Here is a 17,492-nt window from a genome sequence, read left to right as displayed (position 1 = left end):
TCCTAATATCTTAGCTAAACCTGCCTCTTTCGTTGCCTGTGTCCTCTGGCTACATGCCCTTGGAAAAAGTCTCTCTCCATCTCTATTGGCTGCTCTAAGGTCTCCTTGGAGCCTTGTCCAGGATGAACAACCTCAATTCTCAGCAGGTGTTCCAGCTTCTCACCTCCAAGACAGACAGTGCCTCGAAGTTGCCTTCAGATCTGTGCCTGTTCTTTCTATGAAAATTGAAGCCTAATAATTGCCTAATTGCTGCCTTGCAGCTTGTCCTGGGCATGTTTAACTGGGAACCAAGTAGCAGGAGAAGCTCTAACAAAAGCATGGATTTTCCAGGAATGTTCCTAAGCAGAGAACAGTGCTTAGAAATCAAACTTTCTGAAAACATTCATCAAAATGTTCATATTTCTTTAAAGACAAAAATAGACACTTTGTTTCTGAAATAATAAAATCCTCATTTCTTTATCAGAGACAATAAACACTGCCTAAAACTTGACAGCAGGAGATGCCATGCTTAAGTATTGCTGCAGATTACTGTTTGATCTCTCAAGTGTTTAAACTATTCTGCTGTAATACTCATTAAACAATAATGTTCTGGGTGGGTTTGGATTTGTTGACCATCTGATAACTTTGTAAATGTTGAGACAATTTCAAGGAACTTAAATTAGGACTTAAAATCAAAGAATAGCCTTTCAGGCCCCTTTAATGGTACAAGAGTCATAGAAAGTATAGACTGACATTGCTTAGGATGAGGGTGTTAGGCTTAAATGTTCAGGGACTGTTTTTAAAAGGAAAATATTGCTTCCTTGTCCAGAGTAAACATTGGCTTTTTTTTTTTTTTATTTTCCTGAAAGATGCTAATATTTGCTAGCATTCTTTGGTTACTGAGAAAGTATCCCCAAATAAAACCAGACTATTACAGCCAAAACCATTGCCATAAAAAAGAATTCATGTTTTATATGAAATACCAGGAAGCAAATGTAAAAGCTGTCAACACTTTTTGTGTGCATTTAGGCAATGCAAGCAATAGTAGAATTTGAATGCTTCTGTTCTAAGGGAAAAATTTCATTAATTTCAAGTTGAATTAGTTTCACTAATTTCAGACCAGAAAGAAAATTAAAAACATAGTCCATCAAACCAGAAAAATCACAGCTTTAACTAACCTGTTATGTTAATCAAGCAGGAAAACTATTTTTTTTCTGTGTCCTGTTGTCTGTTGAGAATTTACATTGTTTCATCTGTAGATTACCAGCAGGCTGGACTAACTACTGAATACAGAGTATCAGTAATTATTTTGTGTCTTTTTTCCCGTGGTCACTTCTGTAACTCCTGTGTTGCCATGTAGTTATTTGTGACATACATTTATTTGTGTTTCCTTCATTATAACTTCTAGCCTACCACTTTATTTAGCATTTTTGATGTTTATTCTTTTTTCTTATATCTTGAAAGTTGGTTCTCTTCATTACTGTTGTATACCCATCTTCATCTCTTACTGTCTTCAGGTTTGTGGTCAAATGTTTTAGTGTGCACTGCTTTGCTGGAAAGGTCATGAAGGAAAATGCCTGCTTGGTCTGGGAAGTTTTTTTGAGAAATTCTGCTTGTGAAATCCTTTCAGTCAGATGATTTTTTTTTTTTTTAATTTTTCCTTTTAAAAACAAAGAGACTAGTCTCGACTGAATTCCTGTAGAAATTCACATACTCTTCTTTTGAATTGGCACTCTATCAAATACTTATTTGAAGCTTAGATTGGAACAGTTTCCTTTTCCAAGAAAGGAAGTGGAGTCACATATTCCACATAGATGAGAAATATAGATAAAGATCTTGAGGTGGGATCTGAAGGTGTTCCCGTGCGTTTCTGAAATACCTGGAAGTAAATCTGTCATCCAGAAGCCGGAGGTGTTGAATGAAGTTGTTTGTGTATCAGATAAAAACCCTGTGCTATTGTTTACCAAACAAACTATCAACTTGTACATTCTGGATTGTAAATATTAATCTTTTTAAAGCAGTGGCAGCTGAGGTTTGTTTTAAATTTATCAGCAGCTTGATTGACAAGGCCCTTTTATGAACCAGATTCATTCTACCAATTGACTTGAGGACCTTTCTGTTTGTTGAAATTTGTCACTGTAGAAGGACTGTATTTTGCAGATTAGTTGTGTAGCAGATTGAAGTTGTGGAGTACTTGAAAACCTTTAGATGATTGAGCATATACTTCATATGAGGTAATTTTTTCTTTGCTCTTCAAAATACAAAAATTACAGAAATGATTGCATTATAAATGTAAAAAAGGCATCCTACAACTATTTGGAAAATAATTTAAAATTTTAACAGTGGTTTTGAGGTACAGAATAAAGTTTATGTAACAGCTTTATTGTAGCGGCATGAGGAGTGTAGTGTTAGAGTTTTTCAACACTGGTTTTAAGAGGATGTACAATGAGCATCTTTAACTTGACACTTTAGGTACAAGCTTTTGTGAGTCTTCAGAATTAAAAGTTTCCTCCAAAATGTTCCTGATTTTAAAAAGTTAAACCTCAAACTGTTTAAAACAGTATTTTCATTTACTTTCTAGTAACGTCACTGTAGTATTCTTGTCTTTGTATCTTGTCAAGATACAGGCTTGCCAAAGAGACAACTGTTTCCTTTGTAGCAACTTTTGGATTGGCATGGCCTTGAGAGTACCTGGGATTTGTGTTACTGTGGAATTCAAATTGATAATGGTATGTCAAACAATAAATAGTTATGGTGGAGAAGCACCACAGCCTTTTCCTTTTCTTGAAATGCTTATTGAACAAAGTATGAGGCAAGTAAGAAACATTCTGCTTGAGTGGTATCACTACATTAATACTATGATATGTACTCTTAATGGTAATACTATGTAGATGCCTGTGTTCCTTTTCTAGGAGACAATTGCATACAATATAGCATGAATGGAGAAGATTTAAGGACCTTTTCTTGAATTCAGGAGAAACTAATTAATTGGCAAAGTTCATATTGTTCAAGCATTTGAACATTTAGCAGTTCTACTTGAATGTTCAGCCATTAAAGCAAGAAATTTAATGGAGAGAAATAATGTGAAGTAATTAATAGAAATAACTAGTTGTCTGAGTTTATTGTTTTTGTACAAGCCATTACTGCTTTGGTTTAATTTCAATAATTGCTTTATAGGTTTCTGCTATATATTCTTTCTGCCAGAATCATGAGAATTTTGTTGGTCATTGGGTAACCTGTCCTGTCTCTTTCTGAAACCTGAATTATGCTTGGAAGGTGTGTGATTCTGAATTGTTTGGGACAAATTTGTTCAGCAAAAATTGACAGATACTGCAAATATAAGTGATTACAACACAGAATTCTTTTGTCTCTCTGTAAATATTGTGCTGGTTATTAGCTAGGGTTATTACAGTTGAAATCTTAGTACAAGTTTGTGACTTCTTTCTAGCTCTTAAAATGCTATTGAACTCTATCATAAATGGCCTCTTTATAACTAGCACATTCCTTGGCTTCCAAACACAGCCTCAAAGAAAGGGTGAAAATAGTTGTAAGCGTGTTTTCTCCAGATAGTAGAAATGTATTTTCTATTTTCTATCTTATTTTTATTTTTTACAATCCCTTATATATTCCCTGTGTATGCGTTGCTGCATGGAAGTACTGATTCAGTCTTTGTCAAAAGTTTTCTTATTTTTATTTACTAAATAGTGGGGGTTTTACTTGCCAGTCATAAGCTGGCATAACTATATTATCAGTATCATAGTTTTACCTGCTGAATTGTGGGGGATCTAAACTGCTGAAAGTCTCTAAAGATACTGTGTTTCTATACAATGTTCAAGCTTGCATAAAAAAAAAAAAGACTTCTAGTGAAAGATAAAATTGGCATTTTTTTTATTGGAATTGTATATTAAGCACTAAATATGTGTTATTGAATAGCAATTCAACTAATTGCCGAAGGATGTCACTGAAAGGAACAGCAGCTCTGAGCTCTAAAGATGTTTCAGTAAGGTAATTCGGGCTCAAAACTAGATGGCAATTACAGTGTTTCTTGACTGCACAAACAGCTCTGCTTTTTGCCCAGAGCAGTTGTTAGGCTCCAGCTTTTCAGCTTGAAGTCATTCTCAGTGAAGGTCTTGCAGGACAGGATCTGTGTTGCAGATGAATCGGCAAGACATGGCTGTTGAAACCCTTTTGGGAGGGCAGGACATAACAGCTATGACAGACCATTGTTCAGGGAGTGTGAGAGTGTGTGCAGATTTTTGAAAAGGCTAAAATAAAGTTTTAATAAGGCTCTAAGACTATTCTCCTGTGCCTCTATTTATGGCAGCTTTGGTTGCAGGAGACTAGCAGGTAGGAAATTCTAGTTTACTTCTATTGGAGTGAAAGCTCAGTTTTTCCTGTTTCAGTCATGGTGCTTTTTTTTTTTTTTTTTCCACCTTGTATGAATTGCTTGGAAAACAAACACTGACCTCAAGGAAATGTGTTCCAAGGCGTGGGAAAAGAGGAAGGGTTTTGCATCTTGTGAAGGAAGAGGGAGGAGAATTTGGGTTGGTTCCCCCCCCTTTTCTTTCATGCTGAGCAGAAACAAAACCAAGATACATTCTCCATGGATCTTAATGCTTCATGCCACATACTATGAAGTCGCAGGCAAGGGAATGGTAAAGACTGAGGAGTAATAAGTGGTGATAGATGATGAAATATTTCAATGAGAGTTGATATGGTTAAAAAACCTCAATATTCTTCAAGGGTAGAGGCTAGTACTTATTTAGATCCTCTTGCTGTTTGTTGGTATGAATTGTACCTCGTGTATTTGCTATGCAGGTTTTCCTGTGAATGCTTATCACAGGGTGCTTTTGAGTGTTTCAGGATGTTATGTTGGTTGAGACACAAGCACTGAAGCTGAAGAGCCACAAAGCTGTCACAAGTAGTGACTGGTTCAGCCCCTCCTGTGGCCATGAAAAAATATCACTTGTGTTCCGGTTAGCTGCCTGGTTGACCTGGGATAAAACTCTTGCCTTCGGGGTGTTTTTTTGTGGAAAAGGTCTAAACTCACCTTGAGATACTTTCTTCTTGTTTCCAAGGTCCTGGGACATCGTTGCTTTGGTATCTGTTCGTGTTACATCAGAGGTGCTGTGTTTTGAAGTAAATCTGGTGTGTGTAATGGACATGGGGACAAGTATCTACTTCATCTCTATTTTGGGTGAAGAACATGGTCTGTAGAAGTTTTCACTCAAATGTTGCATTGATAGTGTTACATCCAGGATGCCAAAATTTGATTTACTTCAGAGGCAGAGTCTGGGATAGACTGTCAAGATAGTGGACTGTAGTGTGGTCACCTCTTCTGGATAACTCAGAGTGGCTCTTGAAAAGAGGTTTAGCTAGACCTATAACCATTTTGTGTTTTAAATAAAGATTAAATGTGATGCTTTTAATATACCTGTGCTTTATGCTATGCATAAAGCCTAATACTGAAGGAATAAGAGAAAAGTTATGAATCCAGTAACTTGGAAATCATTATTTTAAACAAGGGGGTTCCCTGGTTTGAGTTTTATTTCTTTGTTACTCTAACTGCTTTGCTTCCATATGCTGTTTGGGTTTATATTGTGAAGACAGAAAGTCATCTTGTTGAAAAGATTTCGAGGCTTATTTCTGTTTTGAATTATCAACAATTGTTCTGTAATTGCTCTAACTCTCTTAAGAAGCCTGCTATTTGTAGTGTGCTAATGTTAACCTTTTCTAACCTTTCCAAGGTGCTTCCTAGACTTGAGTCCGAAGCAGTCAACTTTCTAATTGAGTACTTTTGTACTAATAGAAATTTTCTTGTTCTTCACTCATAGTCTGTAAAGACTGTTACTGTTTCATTGTCCAGCATGTTTTCACATCTCCTAATGTTCTCACAGTAGTCACTGCAATAACTGACCAGGAAACAGTTTCAGAGATGGGAAGTTATAATCCCAATTCTTAATGAGTGTGTGTCCTGGGGTGACTTTACGATACTGGTATCCCCAATTGCCTGGTTTATGCTACATATTAACTAAATATATTATATATTAATATATATATATATATATATTTATATATTAATAAATATATTTAGTTAATAATGCATATTAACTAAACTAGGACAGTGTGCTGCAGGAGTTTCTAAACTATCTCAGAACATACATTAGTAACCTACTAGCTAAAACCAAATTATGCTTTAATAATTTAATGTTCTGCTTTGCTTGATGATTTCCTTGCTTGTTGCCAAACTGCAGATCTGCTTAGTCTTCTCCAGCCTCGTAAAACTGGCAGTAGGCTTAACTATAATGCTGAACATAAATTACCTGTAATTGATAGTACTGCTAGTTTAGACTATGATTAACATGCAGATAGTATAAAAATAGTTTTAGGAATGAGGGAAAGGAAAGGAGACTTTTGAGGCAGTCAGGCCACATTTTGATAGTGTCTGCATAAAGGTATCTTTAGTTATTAGCAGTGTGGGAGATGTGCCTGATTCTAATGCTTTTCTTAGGGAAATTATAGGTTTGGAAAGATTGGAAATGTTGATCTTACTCTGACAGTACATAATTTTGGAGAGTAAGTTGCTGGTTTGAGTTTTTCACCTGATTCTGATTTTAATGCAATACTGAAGAAAGTAGGATGTACCCCTAACAGGCTGTTTGCAGTATTATCATTTTGCCTTCTCTACATGAGGATACACCAGCGTTGTCTTCATTGGCTGATACGTCTCTATGGGATAGAAATCTCCAGTTAGTGCAGTAACATGAATTCACCACTTTCCTGAGAAAATATCAGGGAGTAAAGGTGATGTGAAATCATAAAATGACCCACAAAGATGATTGAAGTCCAACTCCTGAACAGAACACACCATACAATCTAATACTGAACTAATGCTGTTTTCAGTTGTCTGGGTCATTTTGGAGGGATTTTTCTTCTGTGTGGTTTCCACAAGCCTCCTGGAACGCAGTGTTTGTTGGACTCATCATTGTCCTGCTATGAAATGCTGAAGACAGAGCTCCCAAGGGAGTGTAGTTACACTTGTAACTTATCTATTAATCACTTCAGCAGAGATTTGCTTGGAGCACCTAGAGCTCCAGGGTTAGTAGGTGTTGCCAGAAGAGAGTGCCAAGGCAATGAAAACTCTTCCTTCTATCAGTTCAGCCTGCAGTCTCCTTTCAGGGCTTTGTTTCAGAGAGATACAGGTCCAGTGCAGACTGCTAGCCTCTGTTATTGCAGCCAAAGCCATCTGTGAATGTTGAGATACAGTGAAGTTTTACAAAGCTCATTGTTTATGTTTGACTAGTATTTGGGAAGGCTTTTTCCCTCCTTCGTGAGGGCTAGGAATTCTTGTAAACAACTGGTGTTTGAAAGCTGACAGGAATCAAGGGGGAAATATTGTCATGAGTCACAAGTGTATGCTATTTTACAAATACTTCCAAGACAAAGTGTTGTTCACTGTGTTCATTTATTCCTTGCTATTGCGACCTGGAGTTGCACGTGCACTCCTAAATAGTCCATTCTCCACCTGAGTTTACTACCACTACTAGTTGTGGTGTTTCCCATAGACTTCACTGATAAGAAAGTGGTATAGGAAAACTCCAGTTGGATTTGCAAGGCCTTGAAATTGAAATACTTCTGGAATCAAAGCAGTTTTAGGATGTCAGAGCCCCATTTGAGCACTGGTACCAAAGTCTGCACTGCACTGTCTGTTGCCAAAAGCATCTCTGGAATTTCGTCGTTCATAGGCACAGAACCTGAAACCTGTGTTATCTGACCACAGACAACCATAAGATAGTAATTTTGAAATTTTTTTTTGGTAATTTACTTCACATTGCTCCATACAGGTACATTTTTCTCACTGTATGAGTACTAGTGAATGTATTCTGCCCTAGTAAGCTGTATCTAAATTATTTGAATGAGACCAGAGTTGCACATAATATTTGTTTTTTTCTTTCCTTCCTGTTAGTAAGAAAAATGCAATGTCCACCTTTTGATAGAAATAGCTAATTTTATGAAATGAGTGCATTAATACATTTTGTCTTCTAGCATCTTTTATGCTCTAATTTTTAAGGTAACTTCTATTGAAGATTTTCTTTAATTGCTTGTTTGTTTGAGTATTTCTTAATGCACTATGGCAAATTTTGCAGAACAAAATATGTTCCTCTGTAATTGGCACAATGTCAGGAGACCACTGCCAGAGCTGTGTAGAGTTTCCTGAGCCTGGTTCTATGGCCTGGTGTCACATGGCAAGAGGGTGCTGTGGAATACTGTAGAAGCTGGCATCTGACACTCTGGTATGTCTTGCTCCTCAGGAATGCTCAGAAAGGAGAGTCAAGAGAACATCTCTGTTGTATTATCTCATTTGGACAATTAGAAATGTCAGACAAGGCTGGTGAAATATTTGTATTGTTCTCCTTCAAAAGTAGCCTGGAAAGGAGTCAGAGGAACTTCTGTATCTTAAGTAAAGTTTATGCTTTTGAAGTGAGATCTTTAAATTTCAGTAGGCTATATAAATGCTTTCTTTAATCCACAAACAGCACTTCTATGATATTAGTCTTTGTGTCTTTAAAGGCTTTCTAAAGTTTTAAACAAACTGACAATGAAATTCAAAAATCTGTATTTCCTGAACTAATTGGACAAAGTTCTTCTTGATATGGTAGGGTTCTACAAGTAGGGTTTAAAAAGCTGGTTTGTCTTTTTGTAAAAACTCTGAAGTAGATTTGTAGTACAGATTGTAAAACCACTGTGGAAGTTGGAAGTATGTTTCTGAAACTTAAATTGCTTCAAAGACTCATCTCCCCATTGTCACATGTGGTGTTTGTTACCACCCCACAAACCACTTCTGTCACATAATGAATAAGCAGAATTAAAATTGAGCTTTTCTAATGACTGGAACTAAAGGCCTTGTGAATGTAATTCTTAAAGTGTGTATTTATGGCTCACCATGCTTACTCTTTGACCATTTTGTTTGTTCTTAAAAGAACATACCAGTGAAGACTTCCATGGTACCAGAATAGCAGTCGCACTGAACAGACGAGTATCACCCAGCGTTATCTGCAGAGGCACCAGGCTGAACCTCCCGTGTCCCTGCTGTTGGTGCCCGAGTATCTTCAGGAAGCATTTTGGCAGTTGACTGACTTAACCCAAATGAGTGCTGCTTTGTACTCTAGACAGTTGTTTATGAAGAATTAGCTTGAAACTGGGCTGAGACGGATCTTACTGGCTGTCTTGTCAGCTTAGTCTTAGTCTGAACAGAATTCTTTTCTCTTCTGCCCTGTCATTACCCCTGTTCTGCTATTGAGTACATTCTCCTCCTCCTGGTCACTCTGGGCTGTAACCTAGGAAGCACTGGAAGCCTTGCATCCCACAGCAGGATGTGAGCACACACTGCAATAGCCTTCTGCAGGAATTTTCTGTTGTGTGTAGGGTGGAATCCTCTGCTGAATCTGGCACTTTTCCATTCCTGTGGTATTTTGTTCAAAGCTCAGTTTTAAAAATTCTTTCCTTACTCTTCACCTCTTCTAAAGCATGAAACAGATATTATTCTATATAGCAGATACTATTATAGATTGTAAAGAATGCTCCTTACTAATTTTGATTGCTCACAGGACTGTACTTAGCTATCTTCTATTACTCATGTCACAGAGCAGCTGGCTAACATGCATGAAAAGCATGAATCCTGAAGTATTTTAGGAACAGATGTGTGCTAGAAACAACCTGTGTTTCATTTCCAGGCTTTGCCTTTGGAGCTGGGTTAAGCTAATCCTACCTTTTTGTCTGTTTAGCAGACTGCAGAACAGGGGAGATTGAATCATGTAGGGAAGAAGGCTGTGCTGGATTCTCATAGCATTGTTTTCTAGAGAATGAAAGTTGGTACTAGTCACTTGAGCCTCTTTGGCTTAAAATTCATCCAGATTGTATTGGTGCAAGTTTTTTCTTGCATGCCTTTAAAATGGGCTTATACAAAAAAGGATCATCTTCCTACTTTTTGATACCTTACCTGACTTCCTTGAGTGTGTTCTTTCTCATGTAAAAGAACTTTGCTTCTAGTCATGGTTTGTAGAAGTTGTTTTTCTCTAAACTTCTTTTAAGCAGAGTGTCCTGGGGTGACATTTTCCCTATAGAAATCAGTACGATGGAGGGAAAAACCCTCTAAGACTCACAACCATGTAGGAACAATACACAAAATCATATTAATGACCGTGCTTGGAAAGTGTCATTGTTGGTCTTTGTTTTTTTTTTTTAAACCCCTCTTAATTGGAGGTTTATAGCCTATTTCAAAGTATTTCTCAGCCTTGCAGTTCATAGCTCATTTAGCCAAATTATGTGCATTCATTTGGCCTTTTCTAGAATCCTGGATATGTTCAGTCTTAGCACAAGTGATATTTTTGGACTTAGGAAAGGTTGATGTTACGTAGGACAGTGTCTCCTATGTGCAGTGGTATTCTTTGTCTGCGTGGTGTCACAAACCAAGTTTCTTTGCCTGTGTGTTCTGGTTACGCTGTGAATTTGTTTTTAGTGTTGCAAAGGTGAGTGCAGTCTACATGGGAACTTCCAGGAACTGTTTGTGTATTTTTAAGAATCTTCCTGTTGCTCACTCTCTCAATGCTGTCAGGTTAAATATTTAGCAGCTTGATCACTGGTCAGACGCTTACTACCACACCTCCAGATATTTACTGGTTTTCTTTGTTGGTTAATATTGCAGATTACTCAAGAAAAATCATTTTAAGAAAAAAAATGGTTGCAGGCTAGTTCGATTGCTCTTTTTATTCTGTAGTGATTGAATCTGTGATGAAGTCCTTGCAGAAGAGAAAAACATTGAAAACTGGTGCTTCTTGATTTGTTTGTTGGTTTTTTTTTTTTACCTTGCCATTTGCTCTTGCTCTGCAAATGTCACTTTTCTGGTTTATTGCATGTGTATTATTCAATTAAATTAATGACAGGTTTTACCCACATTTGCACAGGTAAATTTATTTTTTTTTTGCTATATCCATATAAATTTCATGAAAATGTTTTTCTCTATGTAAGAGAGATGCTAAGTTTTATGTGATTTTATTCTTAAGGTTGAGGCTGGGGCTAGGACAATTTTGGACCTAATATGCATAATTAGTCACCTCAATTGCATAATAAATTAGGAGGAATTATTGGAGGTCTTGAGTTGACAAACATTTTTTAATTAAAGTGTGCGATGAATGTCCTGTGTTTTCTTCTTGAATTGTTCTAAAGCTACTAAAACTGGCTTTCCAAACAGATCTTCCTTATGGTCTCTTTCTGCCAGTATGTTGTTGCATAGTCAGTGACAAACAAGATTTATGTTTTTAACTGGCAAAAAGCTTCTCCCATTGTCCCCCTTCCCCAGAAGAACATAAGTCATGAATGTTTTGAGTCTTCAGGTGTACAATGATGAATTGAATATGGAGGGAGGGAAACATGAAGAATGTCTGTCCTTCTTCCATTTTAGAACACCCCTCCACTGGAGATGCTAGGCTTGTTTGAAGCTTCTTTCAGTCTTCCTCTTGATAGTCTTATGCACCAGCACCATGTCAGTGTTGATAGAATGACTGGGTTTGCAACCACCAGAGTTAAATTTCTTAGTTCTTTGGTGTTCCTTTTTAAATCTGGATGTCTACACAGTTTAAAATAATAAGCACTGCTGGCTCCTCTTGTATTTATTTTCTTTTTTTAATGGGAACTTTTACTCTTCTGCTTTAAGGTTGCAAAAAGCCTAATTTGTTTGGAATGATAAAAGCTGTATTGCTCCTTTTATTTCCTAGGCTATGGAAGGCAGGGACTGTTTTTTGTTATTAAAGGTTTTGACTCACATTTCTAGGATTTGAAATAGATGCAGGGGGGAAAATGGCATATTGTTATGAATACAGCAGACCTCCTGTCACTCATCTTAATTGTGAATAGCTTGTGCCTGAGAGACAGGGACCTTCTTTCTTTGAGCTTGAAACTCAGCAGGAGTTGGGTGTTAGGAGTTGGCACCAGTTAAATGTAAGAGTTTGGTTTCTGTTCAGTTGTCCTGTGCCTCAGAACCAAGTACCAGCTGTTCCTGAGCCAGTCCATGCTGTGCTTTTCCCCAGGTGCCCTGAGATGATATTTCTGTTTCTCACAGGTATTCTTTATGCAGTTGTTACTCCACAACAGGGCAATGTATTGTCCAAGTAAAATATGGCCATAGTTCATGCTGGTGCTGTACTGGCTTTTCCAAAATTCTGTGTCTCATGATGCATAGAGCTAGCATCAACTTGAGCATAACCTGTTGATGTGCTAAAAGTACTGGATGACTAGGTGTTTAAACTTCCTTGTAGTTAATATCATAAAACGAGAGAAGAATTTTTTTTTCCCCGAGTGATCATCATGAATGAAACTAATACCTTGTGATGTTTATCTTGAGGCTTGAAAATATAACAAAAATCTTTTTTTCCAGAGGTTAAGAAGATTATCAACAAAATACAGAACAGAGAAGATATACCCAACAGCCACTGGAGAAAAAGAAGAAAATGTTAAAAAGAATAGATACAAGGATATATTGCCATGTAAGTCTGATTTACATGTTAATAGAAGATGAAGGAAGGATACATTCTCCATGTATTTTGAATTTTACTTTTTAGTTATTATTGAAATGCAAAATTGGAGCTAATTTGCTGAAAGATGACCTTCTTAAAATTTTTGTTTTTTACTTAAAAGGCAAAGTGACTGAATTCTTATATTTTATCAGAAGTATCACCCAAAAATAAATGTGTTCTGGTTCTGAAGCTGTATCAAGCCAACACTTTTATTTTAGCTCAGAACAGTTGAGAAGTTTATTAGATGCTTGAATGTATGTTTTCCTTAGGAGCATGTTATTAATGGTAGAAAACAAACAAATGTCAGTATATTCTCTAGGTGAAATTCTAAGGAGGCTTAAGGAGCCAGTTTTGATGTAAAATAGATCTTTTTTGCCTGTCTGTATCCTACAAATTGTGTTGAAAAGCTTCCAGTGCTAGATTAGCTTTGGTTTCTATTTTGCTAGAGTCCAAATGGAATTCTTTTTAATGTGTGGACACAGAAAGCAAGAGAGCACAATTTTAATTTTAAACCCACCAACATGTGGATATTACAGATCAGTGATCTGAAATTACAAGACTTACATGCTCACTTTGTGTAGCTCCTGAGGCCACGTATTTCAGAAGCTCTCACTGTTCTTCTTGATCTGAACAGCTGACAATGAGATTAAAGGGTAGTCTTCTGACAAATGTCACTTCTCTTGTCCCAGAAGGTCAGCAACAAGTACATTTTACTCTGCTTATTAGTTGGGAGGAAATGTTTAATAGGTAGAGTGAAAAAGAGAGAGGAAGTCATTATGGTCATCTTATTATCACTGTCCTGGCATTTTGGCAGATCATAAACGATATAGTGAAATCTTGGTAGCAGCAGGCTGAGCTGGTGAGACAGCAGCACTGTAGGAATGCATGGCTGGAACTACAGCAGTAGAGGAGCACATCTGTCATCTGCATGGAAATAAAACCTGAGTCACCGGGATCTGGAAGGGAATGAAGCTCGCAATGGGGAAATGAGATGACATTTAGGAAAATTGAAGGTGTATTTTCAGTTTGTAAGTGAATGTCTCAAACATCCAAAGTCTCCAGCAATGAAGTGATGGGAGTACCAGCTTGAAATGAGAAGTAGGAGAAAGACAAAGTATCCTTGTCTCTCTCTTGTAAGTCCAGGAAATAATGTACATTTGTAACTTAATCAGAGATTAGTGCCGTATTTATCAGAGATTGTTACTGCTACCAGAGAGATCAGTACCTCAGCACTAACTCAGCACTGGCTTCAGAGTAAAAGATGCATTACAGTTTACTAAGCCATGCTAAATGGTTGTTAAATGCAACATAGTGTTCACTGGTCACCTGAAGAACCAATTAGTTATTGTGAACTGAGCCTTTAAGTTATATAACAATATACAAGCACTTAATCTTCAGAAGCTGAGAACTGCAGTGGATTTTTTGGGGAAAATTCTATTCCAGACCATAAACTCTGAAACAGATGAGCTGTGGCACACAGACAGGATGGTGATGTTGGCATTTGGAAACTGCTCTAGAGTTTTGGATCTGTGCTGGGAAGATAGGATCCCTCATTAGCCCGCTACTTTATTTAGTCTGTTCTGCCACTTAAAAGCAGATTTTAGTACAAAGTCCATGACACTTTTTCACACTTAGAGAATGTTCTTGCTTTTATAATCTATGTATCAGTGTGTAACACAGAGCAATTTGTTTCAAGGGTTTTCTAGGCCTTTATATGAACGTGTTTTCTCTAGATTTGTGATCTAAAAATCTTGTAATTTACACTTGTGCTTTTTTAAGAAGTATTACATGGTAACACAAAGTTTTTTGCATATTATGAGGACTCCGGCAGAAAAAATTCACCATTTCGCAAGGTTTTTTGGGAGAGCTTTCCATATAGAAATAACTCTTAGCATTTACTTCTTCTGGGCATGGTTCCCTGTTTTATTATTGGTGATGTTTTGATGAAACAAAAACCCAACTAACCATATTTTCTCTTTAAAATATATTTGTTCTTTGTTTTTTTCTTGAATTTAGGTCTAATCAAAGGTTTCGCAACTGTTCTGTGGTTGCGGAATTGACCCTGGGTGCAGAAAGTAACAAATTGCTTGAGCACCTGCTGTTTCTACAGATACTTCTGTTACCCCATTTAAAGATAATTTCTTTTTTGATGTGGATTTCCAACTAAAATCTATTGTAGAGATAGTTCGAACAATTTTTATATGATAGCTAATAAGTGTTATCAGCAAGAGCTGGAAGGACTGGCAAACCTGCCAACCGCCTGCACCATTTTAGTAACAATCAAGTTGTTGCGTTAAAGGTGCAATTTTTTTTTAAGGCTAAAAAGAGTAACAAAATGTTTAGTTTATTCCATCAACAAATAATAAGGCTATTTTCATATTGCTGAGGATTTTGGTCTCCAAAGATCTGTTGGTATTATCAGAAGCTTTATCTGAGACAGTCAGTAATGTTTGAGGCAGAAACTTGACATTCCCAAAACCCCCTAAATGAAGGAATCTGCTGCTTTCTAGTTCAGAAGTGCTCCAGCAAAGAGCCTAGCCCAGTATTTGGGGGATAGGGGTCAGTCTGTGCCTGAGCAGTAAACCCTAATGCCTGTTTACTGTTGTCATACCTGATGGAGTCCTTGGCAGAGAGTTTTTGAGAGCTGCCAGCTGCTTTACTGTACGCTGGTGTTTTGTGCTTTCTGGTTTCCTTAAGTGTATCTTAATTCTGACCACCATGATCTGTGTTAATGTTGTGTAACTGCAGTTTTGATGGCTTCTGATTAATTGTATTTTGCCTCTTTTTAATGAATTGCTCTTGGAATTCTAGGAGGTGGTATCCTGTGAACTTCAGAAGCACATAGCAGTATGAGCTACTCTGCTTATCTACTCACTACCTGAGTTGGTTTACCCATAAATCAAATGTATTGACTTGCTTCTGCGACTTACCTTTGGAAAATGTTCTTTAATGTACTATATATATTATATTTCCTGCTCTATTTTGATTTACATGTGTTGTAATCCTTATTCAAAAAAATATTTTGGTCTATTTTTATAGTTGATCACAGCCGAGTTAAATTGACCTTAAAAACTCCTCCACAAGATTCAGACTACATCAATGCAAACTTTATTAAGGTATGTGGTACTAGTTTAACAGTTCTTCTATTCTTTTTAAGCTTTTTTTTTTTTTGTCAGTGAAGTTTTAATATTATAGTCTAACATAAAACTTTAAAGCTGTGAGGGAAGATATTCTTATGACTTGAATAAATTTGAAAACATGATGCCATTTATAACAGAATCTTTAAAGCCTAGATTTTACTCCTAGGTGGAAATGTAATGTAAAATACTTCATTTTAAAGTGTCAGGCAAATGAATTGGAGATTTATACCACAGGAAAATTCAGATGCAGTTGTTTTAACAGGTGACATTTTTAGGGACCATAAATGAAGTGTTTGACAAATTGTGTATGTTAATGTACATTTTGCTCTGTTCATGTGTGGCAGTGGAATTAACATTCTTAATCTAACATTATAACATTCTTAATCTAACAATGGTAATGGAATTAATCTAACATTCTGAAAGAGAAAAAGAATTTGACTAAAAGCCTGTTAAAGTTTTGTTTCAAAGTATTAATATCTTGAGCTGTCTTTTCAGCTTTATTCTGATGCTGCTTCTACACAGTATTTATTTTTCAGAAACAGGTGTTGCTCTAAATCTTACTGCATGAATGTTTAACTTGAAAAGCTGAACATTAATGTACTGAAAATTTATATTAAAAAAATCCTAAAATTTTATGCGTAATATATATTATATGCATATAATACATTGAAATGTATTGCAGGGAGGGAGGAACTTTAATTTGTTAAAGAGAATGCGTTTTTGCAGAACAGTTTTCAATTTTTCATCACTGAATGTTTGAATAACAAAGAAAATGCAGACTTAAAGGGAATCTTCAGAACCTAAACAACTTATTTCCTGTGACAGTCTCTGGCAGTGCTGTAGCTGTTGTGATCCTGGGCTCCCTTGAGATTACCAGCAAAATTCCCACTAACGTAATTAGGAGTCATGTTTCATATTTACCCTTCCTGTTATATCTATCTATCTAGATATCCGTCTAGCTAGCCATCTAGATATTCTAATTTTACACTGTTTTAACCCATAACCTTTTTTAATTCAGTGCAGTTAAATGTTCTTTATAAACATTAATGGTTCTTTTCTGCAATCCTAGGGAGTGCATGGGCCAAAAGCATATGTTGCTACCCAGGGACCCTTAGCCAATACAGTCATAGACTTCTGGAGGATGATATGGGAATACAACGTTGCTGTAAGTAGCTATAGAAAAATTCAGTGTTACCTTATATCATGGCACTGTGATTGTGTATTTTTTGCCTGAGCTGGCTATTATTATCAAAATATTGACAGTGATTTAGAGTATTTACTTCCCAAATCTTGATTTTTGTAGTTAAATAGAATTACTATTATTTATTCAGTTTAATAATGCAAAATCAAAGTAATAATTTTGTTGAATGGATTTTAAGTCCTTCATATTTATGAATAGGTTCTTGTTGGGTTACATCTGTAAGGTAGGAGATAATTCTGACTTAATGTTGACTGACAAAATCAAATATAGAACCAGCAAGTGAAACAAAAAAACCCCAAACCACTTACCTTTCTTTTAATGCTAATTTTGGATTAGTTATTGCTTTGTGTATTCTACATGTTTGAACAGCTTTTGTCTGGAATTAACTTTTAAATATTTGGGGAAATTGGATAGGTTTGACAAATTATTTGTGAAATTTTTTGGAGAGGGGGAGTTGTTTACTATATGGTTATTTACTATAACTAATAGCTTACCTGTTGGTGCATTTTTATTGTGCTACTCATGCTTTCTGAAATAGTTTCACCTACGAAATTTGATTGATGATCAGGGTCTTTTTTCTGGGGAGGGTTTGTTCATATT

General features: G+C 36.3%; 1 protein-coding gene across 2 annotated transcripts in view; it reads left to right on the top strand.

Annotated features, from left to right (window-relative positions):
* Positions 1–17,492, top strand: part of LOC131592025 (tyrosine-protein phosphatase non-receptor type 12-like) — a 69,825-nt gene that overhangs the window by 19,634 nt on the left and 32,699 nt on the right. For both annotated transcript variants that reach the window (XM_058863263.1, XM_058863262.1), the window contains exons 2-4: positions 12,413–12,521; positions 15,591–15,667; positions 16,761–16,856. In XM_058863263.1, coding sequence (XP_058719246.1) covers positions 12,413–12,521; positions 15,591–15,667; positions 16,761–16,856 — 282 coding nt within the window. The remainder of the gene's footprint in view (positions 1–12,412; positions 12,522–15,590; positions 15,668–16,760; positions 16,857–17,492) is intronic.

The sequence above is a fragment of the Poecile atricapillus genome, chromosome W (genome assembly GCF_030490865.1).
Source record: "Poecile atricapillus isolate bPoeAtr1 chromosome W, bPoeAtr1.hap1, whole genome shotgun sequence".
In the NCBI taxonomy this organism is placed as follows: domain Eukaryota; kingdom Metazoa; phylum Chordata; class Aves; order Passeriformes; family Paridae; genus Poecile; species Poecile atricapillus.
The sequence above is the reverse complement of the archived record's forward strand: the minus strand, read 5'-3'. Positions and strand labels throughout refer to the sequence as shown.